Raw genomic sequence first — 13,753 nt, forward strand, 5'->3', positions numbered from 1 at the left:
TGTTCCAATACATTGGTAAACACTGTATGGTTTTCGAGCTGAATAAACATGTTACATTGAATAAAAACACGAAAAATATATCCAGTTTGGTAGAAAAGTAACTTACCTTGCCTTTGATAACATTTATTTGTTATATATTTGTTTTTTGACAACTTTTTCGAATCTATGTGTACAGTAATACAAACCCAAAAAGTCTTTTCTTTTGATAATTTATTTGCTTTTTTAATTATCTTGTGTGTGTTGTTTATTTTGCTTTATTATCTATTTTGTTTTATTTTTGAACCATGGTAGTATCTTCTCAGTTTGCTTTGTTGTTGTTTGTTTTTATTTGTTTAAATATTTTTTGTTGCACGTGGTTGCAGAAAAATGATGGCGTTGTGAAACTGTTTTTGCTTTGTTGTTTATTTTTATTTTATTCCAAACGGTCATAGAAAAACGAGAACCGTGAGTTTGTTTTTGTTTATACATCAAAAAGAAACGTCATGTAAATGTTTTTTTTTTTTTTTTTTTTTTGACACATTTTATCTAGGGAAAGTGAAGGTGAATAGGGTTGACAAGCTGTTGAACGTTTGTTTTTCTCCATAGATGGTATATGAATTTTGCATGGTTGAAAGCAATAGATTTTGTTTTCATTTTCCATCTGCATTAAGAAAATTGATTTTATGTGAAACGTCAAATTAATATAAGGGTGAAAAAGAATCTGTGGTTTGAGAAGTACAATGTGTGCACGTAGTGATTTTTTTTCTTTTCATTTTTGCTTTTTTATATTTGAAAAAAAATTTTTTTTTTTTTGCATAACTATAAAATTATTAGCATTATCTCAAATAATATAGCTTGTACAGTCAGGGTCACAAATTGAAAGTTTCTGTTGACACTTGGACAGTGCCACTACTTCACATATATTTATGTGTTCAATATATAAGAATGCCAATAAGAAGAAAGTAATAGTTTATGGACCAACTTATATGTCTGCAATTGCTATGAAATTGGGTTCATGAGAATGAATTTAACAAATTCTGAGTAGAAGGATGTGTGTGCATGTATGTTAGTAACTAGAGAAAAGTCTGACGTACCAGAAAAGTGTGCTTGTGAGTGAGCACACACGTGCAGTCTTTATAGGAACTAGCAGACTGAGTAGGTATAGGGTTAGGATTATAGATATGTAGTTAATGGAGAAAGGTGAATTTCCTTATGCAGCTACTTTTATACATTTAACTACAAAAGGGCAGAAAACTTGGGTTTGAAAATGCCCTCTGGTAGTGAGTCTGTGTAATTATGTTAAGAAAGGGAGGTAATGTTACATCTGATAAAAACAGAAATATGATATTCAAGTGAAGCCACATAATAATTCAGTTCAATTATTTTCAAGACTTTTTTTGTTTAGTGTTTAGAAAATTTGTTTTACTCAGACAATTTGTCAAAATATGAAATTATTAAATTTCATAACATTCTTTTATTAACATTTTATAATCCAGAGTTTTCAGAAATGATACCAGTAACCTTAATAATTTAAATAAATATAAGGTTAGTAGTCTTTCTTTCATATACATATATGAGCTGAGCTGATCCGACTCAGCATTGCCTGGCATTATCTGAATGCAGTTAGAGTAAACCCATCAAAACATCTTTAACAAATCTATTATTGTAATTATTTAAATTTCAATATTTCAATTATTATAACTGAAAATATTGCAAAGTCTAATTAATTGCATTGATACAGCACTTTTTTACCGAAGAAAATGAAAGAAAAAAAATGCATGAAAATAGAATTTGGGGCAACTTCGATTCAATGTTTAATACTCTGAAAATATAACTTTATGAAAGTAATTTGTCAACATAGAAAATTATTGTATTTTATTGAATCTTAACATTAATATTTTATATTCCAGAGACTCAAAGCAGTAAAATGCCAGAAAGTTCAATAACAGGTCAGTAATCCTTTTTTGTGATTATATATATATATATATATATATATATATATATATATATATATATATATATATATATACACACACACATATATAATCTTGGAAGTTTTTTAACCTCTAAAACTATATGAAAAACTTATTTAATTTCGATATTTTCTTTTTTTTTGTCATCTGTTGGATAGCTATTTAGTTATTAAGTCATTTCATCACCTGCAATAGCTGCATCAACTTGCTTTCTTGAATTCACAATAGTCCTAATATTATTTCAGGGATCATCAGTTGTCTACCCTGAAATCCTGTGATGGGGATTTAAAAACAAAACTATATTAAATAATATATATTTCCGAGCTTACCCAACACGTTATTTCTTGGGATTATGTTATTGCGGTCAGAGACTTTGACTTTGTTTATAAAATATTTGATAACAGAAACTGTTTCCTCCTTTCAAATAGTTTGTATGCCGCACAAAGATATTACTTGCCCTATATTTATGTTTTACGGAAGTATTATGTCATAGTTTCTGAGAATAGTTCGCGTTACGTTATAATTAATAGATTTTATATCCCCACTTTCTAGCTTAGTAATAAGGATGATTAAACAAGGTGGAGATAAAACTTAAATATTTAAACAGTAAAATAAAGCATTTGTTCGTTATCCTGATGCTTTTAAATTGTATAAAATTGACCAGAATAAATTAATAATGAAAATCCAAAACTATATTAATAATGTATAAAATATATATATATATTTGTATTCCTATCTGTTGTTCACAATTTGATTAATATATATACAAAAGTTTCCTTACTTTACTCTTTCATTTATTTCTATATATAGTATGATTTTTGCAAAATATACAATTAAGAGATCATGTCATTTGCATATTACATTAACAAAAATCGATTTTATTAAATAGCAGTATCTTAATGTTTCTAGCGAGAGAATTGTTTTAAGTGTTCTATTTAAAATTGTTATTTAATAAATTTTAAACGATAATTGATAACATATTTAATTTAATTTATTTTGGAATGATTATTCCAACATCGATTTTTTAAAAAACTTTTTTAGAGTTATTTGCCCCTAGAAACTTCCAAACATTTCATTTGTCTGTTTTTATTATTCTTTAAACAGCTATACAGAAATCAGTAAATTGTTACGATGTGACCCAGCGTTGTTTAACACCTAAAAAAATCAAGATCTACTGCCCCCCCCCTTCTGAAGTCTACAATTTACACTTTTCTTTCTTTTTTCACGTTAATCTCATCGATTACAAACTTAAATTTCTAATTAAAAAAAAAGGTAAATCTTTACAACGTGACCCAGCATCGTTTAATCACTAGAAAAAAAAAAGATCTATTTTTGGGGGGGTGGGCCTGATACGTTTAAACAGCCTTTATAAATAATATGGAAGAAGAAGTTTTGAAAAAAAAAAGAAAATTAACATTTTAGAGTAGGGGAGGTCACTTTTCTATATAAATTTAACATAAAATGAGCACCCACTTTTTGGCCACAAAGCGTTCAACAAGACGTCATCTCTAGCATTTTTTCAAGTTTGGCAATTGAGGTGGGGGTTGGGGCAAAACATGACAAATACAATTTTTGGTGGGTGGTGGTAGTGGGGCGGGAATTACATCTGAAACATAAAATAACGATAAATTTAATTAATTTTTGGTAGATCTTTGGTTTATTTTTTAGGGTTCTGCCTACTTGGCTATTTTTTTTTTTTTTTTGTGATCGAACGAGCATTCGCTGCCATTTTTATTGAAACAAAAGTTGTAATGATTTATTTTTAATTATTTTTTTTTTTTTTGAGGGGGGGGGTCTTTCCAGTGCTCAATATCTGGAGAATAGTTTCTTCTCTTTGTATCCCTTCTGCCGAAACATCTGATGGAGAGGGTATCATGTACTTGTTTTTTTGTGGCGATTACATTTACATGTTTTCATCCGTTCTTTTATTTTTGGAATTGTTGTGGGGGTATCCACATTGCCCATTATGAAAATGATTAGTATAGCAGGTGTGTTCCAAATGGAACTTCAGGTCAACCCAGGCAATGCCGGGTACCCATGCGAGTATATATATATATATATATATATATATATATATATATATATAAAAATATATATGCTTTTAAAATTTATATATTTTTAATAAATAAATAAGTATGTAAATATATAAAGTACTAATAACAGTAGGAGGTGATAACTAGTTAAATGGATTAATCCTAATCTTATAAATACAACACTGGTAAATTAAAAAATGTAAATCCATTTTGAATTTGGAGACGGGGGGGGGGCGAATCTCACAGGTAAGGAAGACATTTTTATAACATGAATAGGTTAGTCAACTAATTCATGAGCAGGTAAGTAGATCTAATATCTGGAACCTTTTTTGTTCTTGTGATTAAGGGAGGTGGTGTTTGATCAACACTGCTGGGGAGCCATGATGTAATGTACTGTTTTGTTTTCAACTCCTCGAAACAGTGTTTCATGGTAAACAACTGATGATCCCTTAAATTAACATTAGGACTATTGTGAATTCGAGAGAGCAAGTTAATGCATTGATTGCAGGTAATTAAATAATTTACTGACTAAATAGCTATCCAACAGATGACAAAAAAATATAAAAATTAAATAAGTTTTTTATATAGTTTTAAAGGTTAAAAAACTTCCAAGAAACATAAACGGCATCTGACTAGTAAACTTCCCCCATTAGTTACTTGACCGTGTGTGTATATATAACACACACACACACACAAGTGTCATTCCAAAAGTAAAGCCTATTTTGCTTTAAATCAAAAAGTTGGAAAGCTACAAAGACTGAAATAGTATCATTAAAAAAATCTATTTTTCTATATAGTCACCACCACCCTCAATACACTTTTGCCAGTAATGACCAATGACTGTGCATGAGCATCTGGAGCATGTTTTGTCATTCCAAAAGTAAAGACTCCTATATTTTTAACTCAAAAAGTTGAAGCGCTGCAAAGAAGTGAGTGGTACCATAAAATCGAGCAACCTTTTGCACCAGAATTCATTTTCCTACATAGTTACCATTATTCTCAAAGTAGTTTTGCCAAAAATACACTGACACATCTCTGCTTCGGATGCATGTCCATGATAAGAATTGCTTTCTTGAGCACGTGGTACAATGGGGAAAGGAGTGGCTGGTTACTTTTAATGCATCTAAAACTAAGCTTCTATCTTTACATCATCAACGTTCTGATCCCCATCTGGCATTAATTGAAATGAATGGCTCTCGTCCTAGGGAGGCTCCATATTTTGACAAGCTTCTGGGCTTGACTTTTACTCCTCATCTTAAATGGAACATGTACATCAAATCTGTTACCAAGGCCGTTTTCCTGCTTTCCAGCTGACTACAATATAGTTGTCTTCACGTCCAACGTAAACAAGTTCTTGATGAGCCGTTTCACTTAAGTTAACAAATTTACCAAATTTCCATTACTAACGATTACTATATTGTCCAATTGACTACTGTATACTCTTAACCCTTATCAAGGCCAGAGACCACTCGAGGATAAGTCTATGTAAAAAAAAACATACATATATAACCAAACACATTATTTTATATTCCAGAGTTTTCAGAAATGACGCCAGTAACTTTCCTAACAGGTTAGTAGTTTTTCTTTCATATACATATACAAGCTGATCCGACCCAGCATTGCCTAGTATTATTTGAATACAGTTAGTGTAAACCTATCAAAGAGTCTTTAACGAATCTATTTTTTTGTAATTATTTAAGTTTCAATATTACGTAGGAATGATTATAACTGAATATATTTAAAATTCTAAAAGTGTTTCTAACCGAAAAAGAAAAACGAACTTTAAAATAACTGCATTGACACAGCACGTTTTAACCAAAGGAAAAAAGGAAAGAAAATTTGAATGTAAACAGAATCCTGAACGACGTCATCTCAATGCAATGAGAACTGATTTTTTTTATTTGAAACATTCGATTTATTGTTTTGAATGATTTGAGTCAAGTTAAAGTAATAAGAATGAACAAAAATAATTTTATCAAACATTCATCTCAAGTTGTTTTGCAAATACAATTTTTTCATAGGGATAAATTTTTATAAATTTTTCTCCGCCCATGCGACTTGTTTGTAGAGTGTTTGCCTTTGTAGAATTGTAATTTTAATAGTCACATAATTAAGTTCAATTATTTTCAAGGTATTTTGTTTAATGATTGGAAAACCTAACTTTATTCAAGCAATTTGTCAAAATAGAAAACTATTTAATTTTATAGTATTTTAATGTTAAAAATATTTTATATTCCAGAGACTCAAAGCAGTAAAATACCAGAAAGTTCAATGATGGGTCAGTAATCCTTCTTTTGTATGTATGTATGTATGTATGTATGTATGTATATATGTATGTAGACGTACCTTAAACATCAAGTGCAAAGCACAAGTACCCGATACTAAAATCTTTGTGAGAGCATGTTGCTCTAGTGTTGAGACCCTTGTAATCAAATCTCACAAGTGGGCCACTTGGTTCAAATGAAAGATTGTAGGCTGCCAAAACAAATTTTTTACAGGAAGCTGGAAAATGGCAAGTGTCCTCAACACAAGCCTAGGAAAAGGTTCAAGGACTCTACAAAGAATAATTTGAAAGTCTTACAAATCGACATCAACACATGAGAAGAACTTACTCTGCAAAGGCCGAAGTGGCGAAAGCTTGTACGTGAAAGGTGTGATGCTCTAGAGAAAAGAAAGCAGGCCCACAGCACTCTGAAGCAAGAGCTTCGCAAAGGTTTAATTGATGGTCTTAACCATGACACACAAAGCTGAAAATGCCACACTTGTGAACGAGTGCTTTTGTCAAAAGCTGGCTACGTCAACCACCTTAAATCGCACAAAACTCCTGTTCAGGTCAACTTTGCACCTATTAGTCCGAACCAAATGATCTGTTTAACATGCAGCAAAGTTTGCAAGTCTGGTTTGAGAAGACATGTGATTGTTCACAGGAATACCCTTCAACCTCCAAAGGAAGTCAACACGATGGAAATTGCTAAATTTGTATGTGACATCTGCTTCAAGATGCGCAAATCTGCGGCGGGAGTGCAGAATCATCTGAGATGGCATGGACAACAAGATTGGGAGAACTCAATGTGACGGCGATCATCTGGAAAGATGCAGCAATCATCATATATGTATGTATGTGTGTGTATATATATATATATATATATATATATATATATATATATATATATATATATATAATCTCAACCCAGCTTCAGTCTTGCATAATCGTTCACAAATATAGCAGAGAAACCTAATATTTGGTGATGCTTGTGGAGGCACGTTTTTTGCTTTAAATTTTCTTATCAGTTTGTTTAAGCTGAGGATGGGGCATCCTACTGGATGTCAAATATTCCCTTGCTATCTTATTGTTGTGGCATGGAAGGGTCACTAAGGAAAAACACGGACATGGATATCGTAACTTGTAGTAAAACAAAACAGAATATACAAAGAGCAACACTTGTAGCACATATACTCAAGATGGCATACTACAAAGTACACAGACCACTCCGAGAGTCATACCTTTCAATGTTATACAGTTCAGAAGAGGTCATCTCTTGTGCATGGGTAAGTCCCAACAACAAAGCTTTTAAGGCTTTTTTGCTTTGTAAAAAACTTGCAAATATCTTTTCCACTTTGGGTTGATAGTCAGTGAATTTTCTTTCTTCTTAACCATCACTGTTCTGGTTCTGGTTATTCTAAATCAAATGTCTCAAAAATGGTGTCGATCGACTCTTCCTCTACATGTAAAATGTATCTAATGTCAACTGAGTAACGCTTTTATAAATTGGTTTCAGTGGAGTTTGAGTACATTTTGTACCATTGTATTTAATACCCAATATTGATTTAAGGTTCTTTAGTAATATTCATTAATTTCTGAATAACATCTCAATTCTATTGCACAAGTTCAGTTAATTTGTTATTTTCACGTTTATACAAAGAAACTGAAGTCCTCTTGTGTGAATGTATCAATAACCCTCTCCACAATCTCTTATTTCTTCAATTGTTTCATAACAACAGCCATTAAGATTTTCCTTGAGCTTATGGAATAACCAAAACTCACAAGAAGCAAAGTCTGAACTATAGGGAGGGTGAGGAACTTGGCCAAGTGTGACAAGAATGGGGTTGTGTGCCGGTGCATTGTCCTGGTGGAAATGCCACTGACCCAAATTGAAGAGTGCTAGCCTCTTTAGACAGAATCTCTTCTTGAAATCCCTTAAAACCTTAACATAGTATTCGTTGTTGACTGTCTGCCCTGTGGGAACCTAGTGCATGTAGATCATGTGTTGTCAAAAGAAGAGACCATCTTAAGTTTGTAGGTGAATTTGCTCTGTCTGGCTTTCTCTAGTTTGGAAGAGCCAGCATGCTTCCACTGGAAACTCTGTCTCTTGATTTCTGGATACTAGCAGTAGATCCAGCTTTCATCAGATCACCATTTCAGATCACCAGAGCATCAAGAACTGTGGAATCTGAATTGATCAGCTTGACCATCTCTCTGCTATCATGACAACGTTTTCCTTTCTTATCTTCTCTGAGCACTTTTGGGACAAATTTTACACAAACCTTCCGCATCTTCAGTTCCTCATGAATAATTCTGTGTACAGTTATCACACTGACATCAAACTGTGCACTTATTGCCTCTATAGATACACAACGGTCCTTATCCATGAAATTCTTTATTTGGCCAATCAACTCTGGTGTTCTAACTTCCTTACCTCTCCTACACCTTCCATCATCACTCACAGACTCCCTGCCCTCTTTGAATCTCTTATGCCACTCAAAAATTGATGCTCAATTCATGCAAGATGGTCCAAAGGCAGTATTTCATGTTTTTGTGGCATTTTTTTTTTCAAATTTAAGACAGATTTTTATTGCATATCGTTCTTCTAAAGTGTCCTCACGTCCAGATTGCATTTTTTAAATTCACCAGCTGTGACAATCAGGCTTTAGTAGGGTGTATTTTAATTCCTGCTGCAGCTGTTCATTTGAACCTGAAATCATAATTGGTCAGTCATCTTATAAGATGTATAATAACATACTGAATTTTCAAGAGTATAAATGACAATTTTAAATGCCTGTAGAAAAAAGTTTGGAAACTTATTTAAGGCACCTTGTTCAGTGTTGATACTTTTTTCCTGGTGTCCAACAAAACGACTTTTTCCTTTTTTTTTTTTACTGTTAGTTGAAAGACTTGTGGTATTTTTGTAATTTCGAAAAAGTATTTTATTCATTGGGAATTCTACTTTGTTGTCCGATAGCTTCGGTGTGTAATTACTGGTATGAATTTTATCCTTTTTCTTTTTTGTTTTTTAATCTGAGTTATCTGTCACAAATTTATTGTGAGTATTCCCTTTGTGAATTTGAGGTCTTCATCACCAAGTTTTTATGGAACACTGCGTGTTTGAAATTCAGATTTTGTTAGCAAAGTTTTATCACTCAGGAAAACTATGAATACGGATACGAGTTAGAAAAGGTCAATTGTATTGAAAGAAAACCGAATATACAAAGAGCTACAATCGCAGCACATACCGCCAAGATGGTATATTATGAAGTACACTGACCACATCGAGAGTCGTACCTCTCAGTCTATTTATACAGTTCAGAAAAGTTCATCTCTTGTGCATGGGTAAGTCCCTACAGCACTTATATATTCCAACCGAGAGATATTTTTAAGATTCTAACCGTCCTTTTAAGTGCAATTGTTTGAATCTCTCTTGCATTTGGTTCACCGGGTATATTTACCAGGTAGTTTTTTAAATTTTTTTTATGAGTCTAATTGTTCCTATAATTACTGTAATGATAGAAATCTTCCTAAGATTCCAGTTTCTTTTCATGCTATATATAACACTTTGGTATTTTGTTATCTTTTCCCTTTCATCTGTTTAACCGAGCATCATTGAGGATATTAACTATTACTAAGTTTGCTTTTTTTTCCTTTTTATCCCATGTCACTATGTCGGATTTAATTGCTCCATTTTTAAGGCACGTAGTTGTAGGAATTGCATACTCATAGTGAATGGTGTATAACTTATTTCCAACTGTTGTTTCTGGTTCCCAGGACTTGCTGCTACATTCAATATTCAACTTTTTATGGATTGTCTCGTGGAGATATTTACACACACCATTGTGTTGCATCATATGGTAGTCGTCCTCCAGCTGAACCTTACAGCTGGATGTCAGGTGGTTCACACTCTCTACTTTTGTGTGGCAGAATCTGCATTTGTTGTCATTGCTGAGACGACTTATTAAACAGGACTGTAAAGTGCCATGATACCGTCTGTCTCCTTGATTAAAACAGAGCCATCTTTAGATTAAAAAAAAACTGTAAATGAAGATTATGGTTTGAATGCTTGTTTGATTTTGTCATAAGTTTTTTTAATCTTTATGGTCAAAATCCTTTGGTATTCTAGCAGACAACTCAGCCCACCACTATGTGTGTGTGTGTGTGTGTGTGTGTGTATATATATTATATATATTTAAATAAGGGAGTAGTCACCAACAATGTGTATTTTTTAACATTATTTTATTATTCCGTGTCTTGGTTTTTCATTGAGAATTATGTTTGGATCATTGTAATAATGTTTTTAAGTCATTGAAATCGTTTATGCTCGTTTCAGACGGTCTGTGATGCGTCCTAGTCAGAAATTATTTTAAAATGTGTAAAAATGGCGATTTTCGTAGTTAGTTTGAAGTTTTTCCAAGGGGTGGAGGCTTGTAAGTGTTTATTATACATTGGTATGCTGAATTTTTATTGCTTTTTTTATGGCTTTTTTATTTGGTTTGTCCAGGGAAATTTTGACCTCACTGTAGTCAGTCAGCTATCTCTTTCTGCTAATGTGTTTTTCTTTTCCTTTAGGGTGGGGTAGGGTGTGTGTGTGTGTGTGTGTGTGTGTGTGTGTGTGTGTGTGTGTGTGTGTGTGCACGCTTGCTTTTATTGGTTTGGGAATGTGTATATTGTTTTATAGTATTTTGGGGTTATTTGCTTTCTTAGGAAGGCGGCTGTGGTCGAGGTCTTTACTGATGTGTATGTGTGGGGAGGGGAGACTGGCTCTTCTGAAGTAAGGGTAGGGGTGCTTTCATTCTATTTTGATATTTATTTATTTTTTTTTTTTTATTTTTTTTTTTTGATTCTTGGATTTTAGTATTGTGATTTTTCGTTTTAGTCTTATATTATGTTTGTTTAGAAAGAGGGGTGTATTTAAAATAGGGGATTTTTTAATGTTTCTATTTATTTGTCTCCCCATGTGGGTATGGCCAGACCCAGGATCGGTTCCTAGTGTGGGGAAGATTTTGTTCCCCAGAGGGGGGCATTGGGGGGGGGTGCAGGTATGGGAGGGGGATGATAGAAGGGAAGATAGTCGTTTCAGTCATGAGGGGGTTCTCCTCCCCTGACTGAGGAAGGAGCGAGGTGTTGGAACAGATATTATACTATGGTTTTAGGTGTCTCCTAGTGTTGTTGGTTTCGAGATTAAGTAGGGTTGGTATTGTTCAGTGTGTTGTATTAGAGATAGGGGTGTTATGTCTGTGTGTGGTTGTATGCGCGCACGTGTGTGTGTTTTAATGTGTCGGTTCTGATTTATGTGTGGATGTGTGTATGTGTATGTGTATGGGTGTGCATGCGAGTGTACCTTGCATTTCATATTTTTGTGTGATGGTATTAGGTTCTGTTCAGTTCAGGGGTGAATTTGGTGATGAAGTTTTTTTCCTGTGTAAGTAAATAAAAATAATTGTCTGTTTGGAAGATTGGCATTATTTTGAAGCTGTTTCCACTGCATGTGTGTACGTGTTTTGAAACATAGAGGTGTCTGTTGTCTGTAATTTTGATGTTGCTCTTATGTAAGCCCACTCTATTGCTGAAATATTTGGTGGCGCCTATGTAGGATTTGTTGCATGTGCTAGATTTCGAATCTCTCTAGATTCAGCCACTTTGATGAGCCGTAGACGACGAAACACATGTCAGTGGATAATTATATTTTAAAAACAATATATATATATAAATATAAAGCTGAATGTCTGTGTGTGTGTGTGTGTGTGTGTGTGTGTGTGTGTGTGTGTGTGTCTGGTCACGAATAGGCTCCTATATGGTTGACTATTTTAAAAAACTGATGAAATATAATGATAGATGTATCGAGACACAGGAATGGGTATGTTTGATCTGGCAGAACGGTGGTTCATTAAAATTGTGGGGTCTGCGTTCGCGCGTGATCCACAAAGTATGGAAATAAAGAATTTAAAAATTAAAAAAAAAACGTTTACAAGTGTTTTTGATATAGCTGTACATAATAATACTTTGATAAGTATGTTTTAACTTAAATGGGGATGGTATAATAAAATTGTGGGGTCTGTGTTCACGCCTGGCCTCCAGAATGGAAATAGACACAAACTTTAATAAAGACTTTTCATATCTATCTGCGTAAGTATACTTTGATAATTATGTTTCAGTTTGAAGAAATATGGTATAATAAAATTATGGGGTGTTCATTCGCGCCTGACCTCCATAGAATGGATATATGTCAGAAAGTTTAACAACGTTTTTTAATATAGATCCACAGAATATTGTGATAAGTGTTTCAGTGTGAACACGTATGGTATAATAAATTATGGGGTTTATCTATTTTATTTTTACTTTCATCATATTTTGCTTTGGTTTTGATACCCCCAAATTCGAAGCTATCTCTTTACAACCCTTCCTTTCATAACCTATCATACTTTCATAAATCAGAGTCCATTTTCTGTAGGCTGTTTTTGAACCCAGTCAATGACGGGTACTTTTGCTAGTATATATATATATATATATATATATATAAATGGAGTTATTAGTCACACTAAAATTGATATTAAAACCTTATTTTTATTACATTTTTGAAACAAACTTATACTCAGTCATTGATATATAAGCAACTTCATAAAGGTTAACCAAGTTGAGAACAGCGATTCTTCTATGGTTGTCGTAGCACTGTCTGTTTTCTTTCCTTTGTAGATATACATTATGGATGCATCTTTCAATTCCTGAGGGAAGTAGGACTTTCACCCAGAATGAAAGAAAGAGCACAATTAGTTTTTTCGTCAGTGTAGGTCTGCATGTCTTTTACTGAGTATTGTTTTTCAGTTTTGTTTGTCTTTATAGCAGCCAGCAGATTGAGGGGGGATGTGGCTGATGTGTCATCAGATGAGAATGGAAAAAAAATGAATTTCCTTATATGACTGGCGTTTACAAAGAGCAAAAAAAAAAAAAAAAAAACAGTCTGAAAATGCCCTTTGATAGCAAGTCTGTATAATTATGTTAAGAAAATTGGAGGTAATATTACATCTGAAAAAAAAAAAACAAAAAAAAAAAAACAGAAATACGATGTTCAAGTGAAGTCACACATTAATTCAATTATTTTCAAAAAATTTTTGTTTAGTGTTTAGGAATCTTTGTTTTACTAGGGAAATTTGTTAAAATATAAAATAATTTAATTTCATAGTATTCTCATGTTAATAAACACATGATATTTAATATTTCAGAGGTTACAGAAATTACGCCATTACTAACAGGTTAGTAGTCTTTCTTTCATATACATACGATCATTGCCTGGAATTATCCGAATCCAGTTAGTGCATGCCTATCAAAGAGTCTTTAACAAATGTATTTTTATAATTTTATTTAAATTTCAATATTTCAAATCGACGATTATAACCGAAAATATAAAAATTGTAAAAGAATTTCTAACCGTAAAAAAAGAACTTAAAAAATAACTATCACATTTCAACCAAAGAAAAAAGGAAAGAAAAATTGAATCAGAA

General features: G+C 32.7%; 1 protein-coding gene across 1 annotated transcript in view; it reads left to right on the forward strand.

The window, feature by feature from the left end:
• Positions 1–13,753, forward strand: part of LOC145291527 (uncharacterized) — a 1,250,821-nt gene that overhangs the window by 529,002 nt on the left and 708,066 nt on the right. The window contains exons 51-54 of the mRNA XM_080137518.1: positions 1,890–1,928; positions 5,520–5,555; positions 6,225–6,263; positions 13,475–13,504. Coding sequence (XP_079993644.1) covers positions 1,890–1,928; positions 5,520–5,555; positions 6,225–6,263; positions 13,475–13,504 — 144 coding nt within the window. The remainder of the gene's footprint in view (positions 1–1,889; positions 1,929–5,519; positions 5,556–6,224; positions 6,264–13,474; positions 13,505–13,753) is intronic.

Source organism: Euprymna scolopes, chromosome 12 (assembly GCF_053919585.1).
Source record: "Euprymna scolopes isolate OS-2025 chromosome 12, ASM5391958v1, whole genome shotgun sequence".
Lineage (NCBI taxonomy): Eukaryota > Metazoa > Mollusca > Cephalopoda > Sepiida > Sepiolidae > Euprymna > Euprymna scolopes.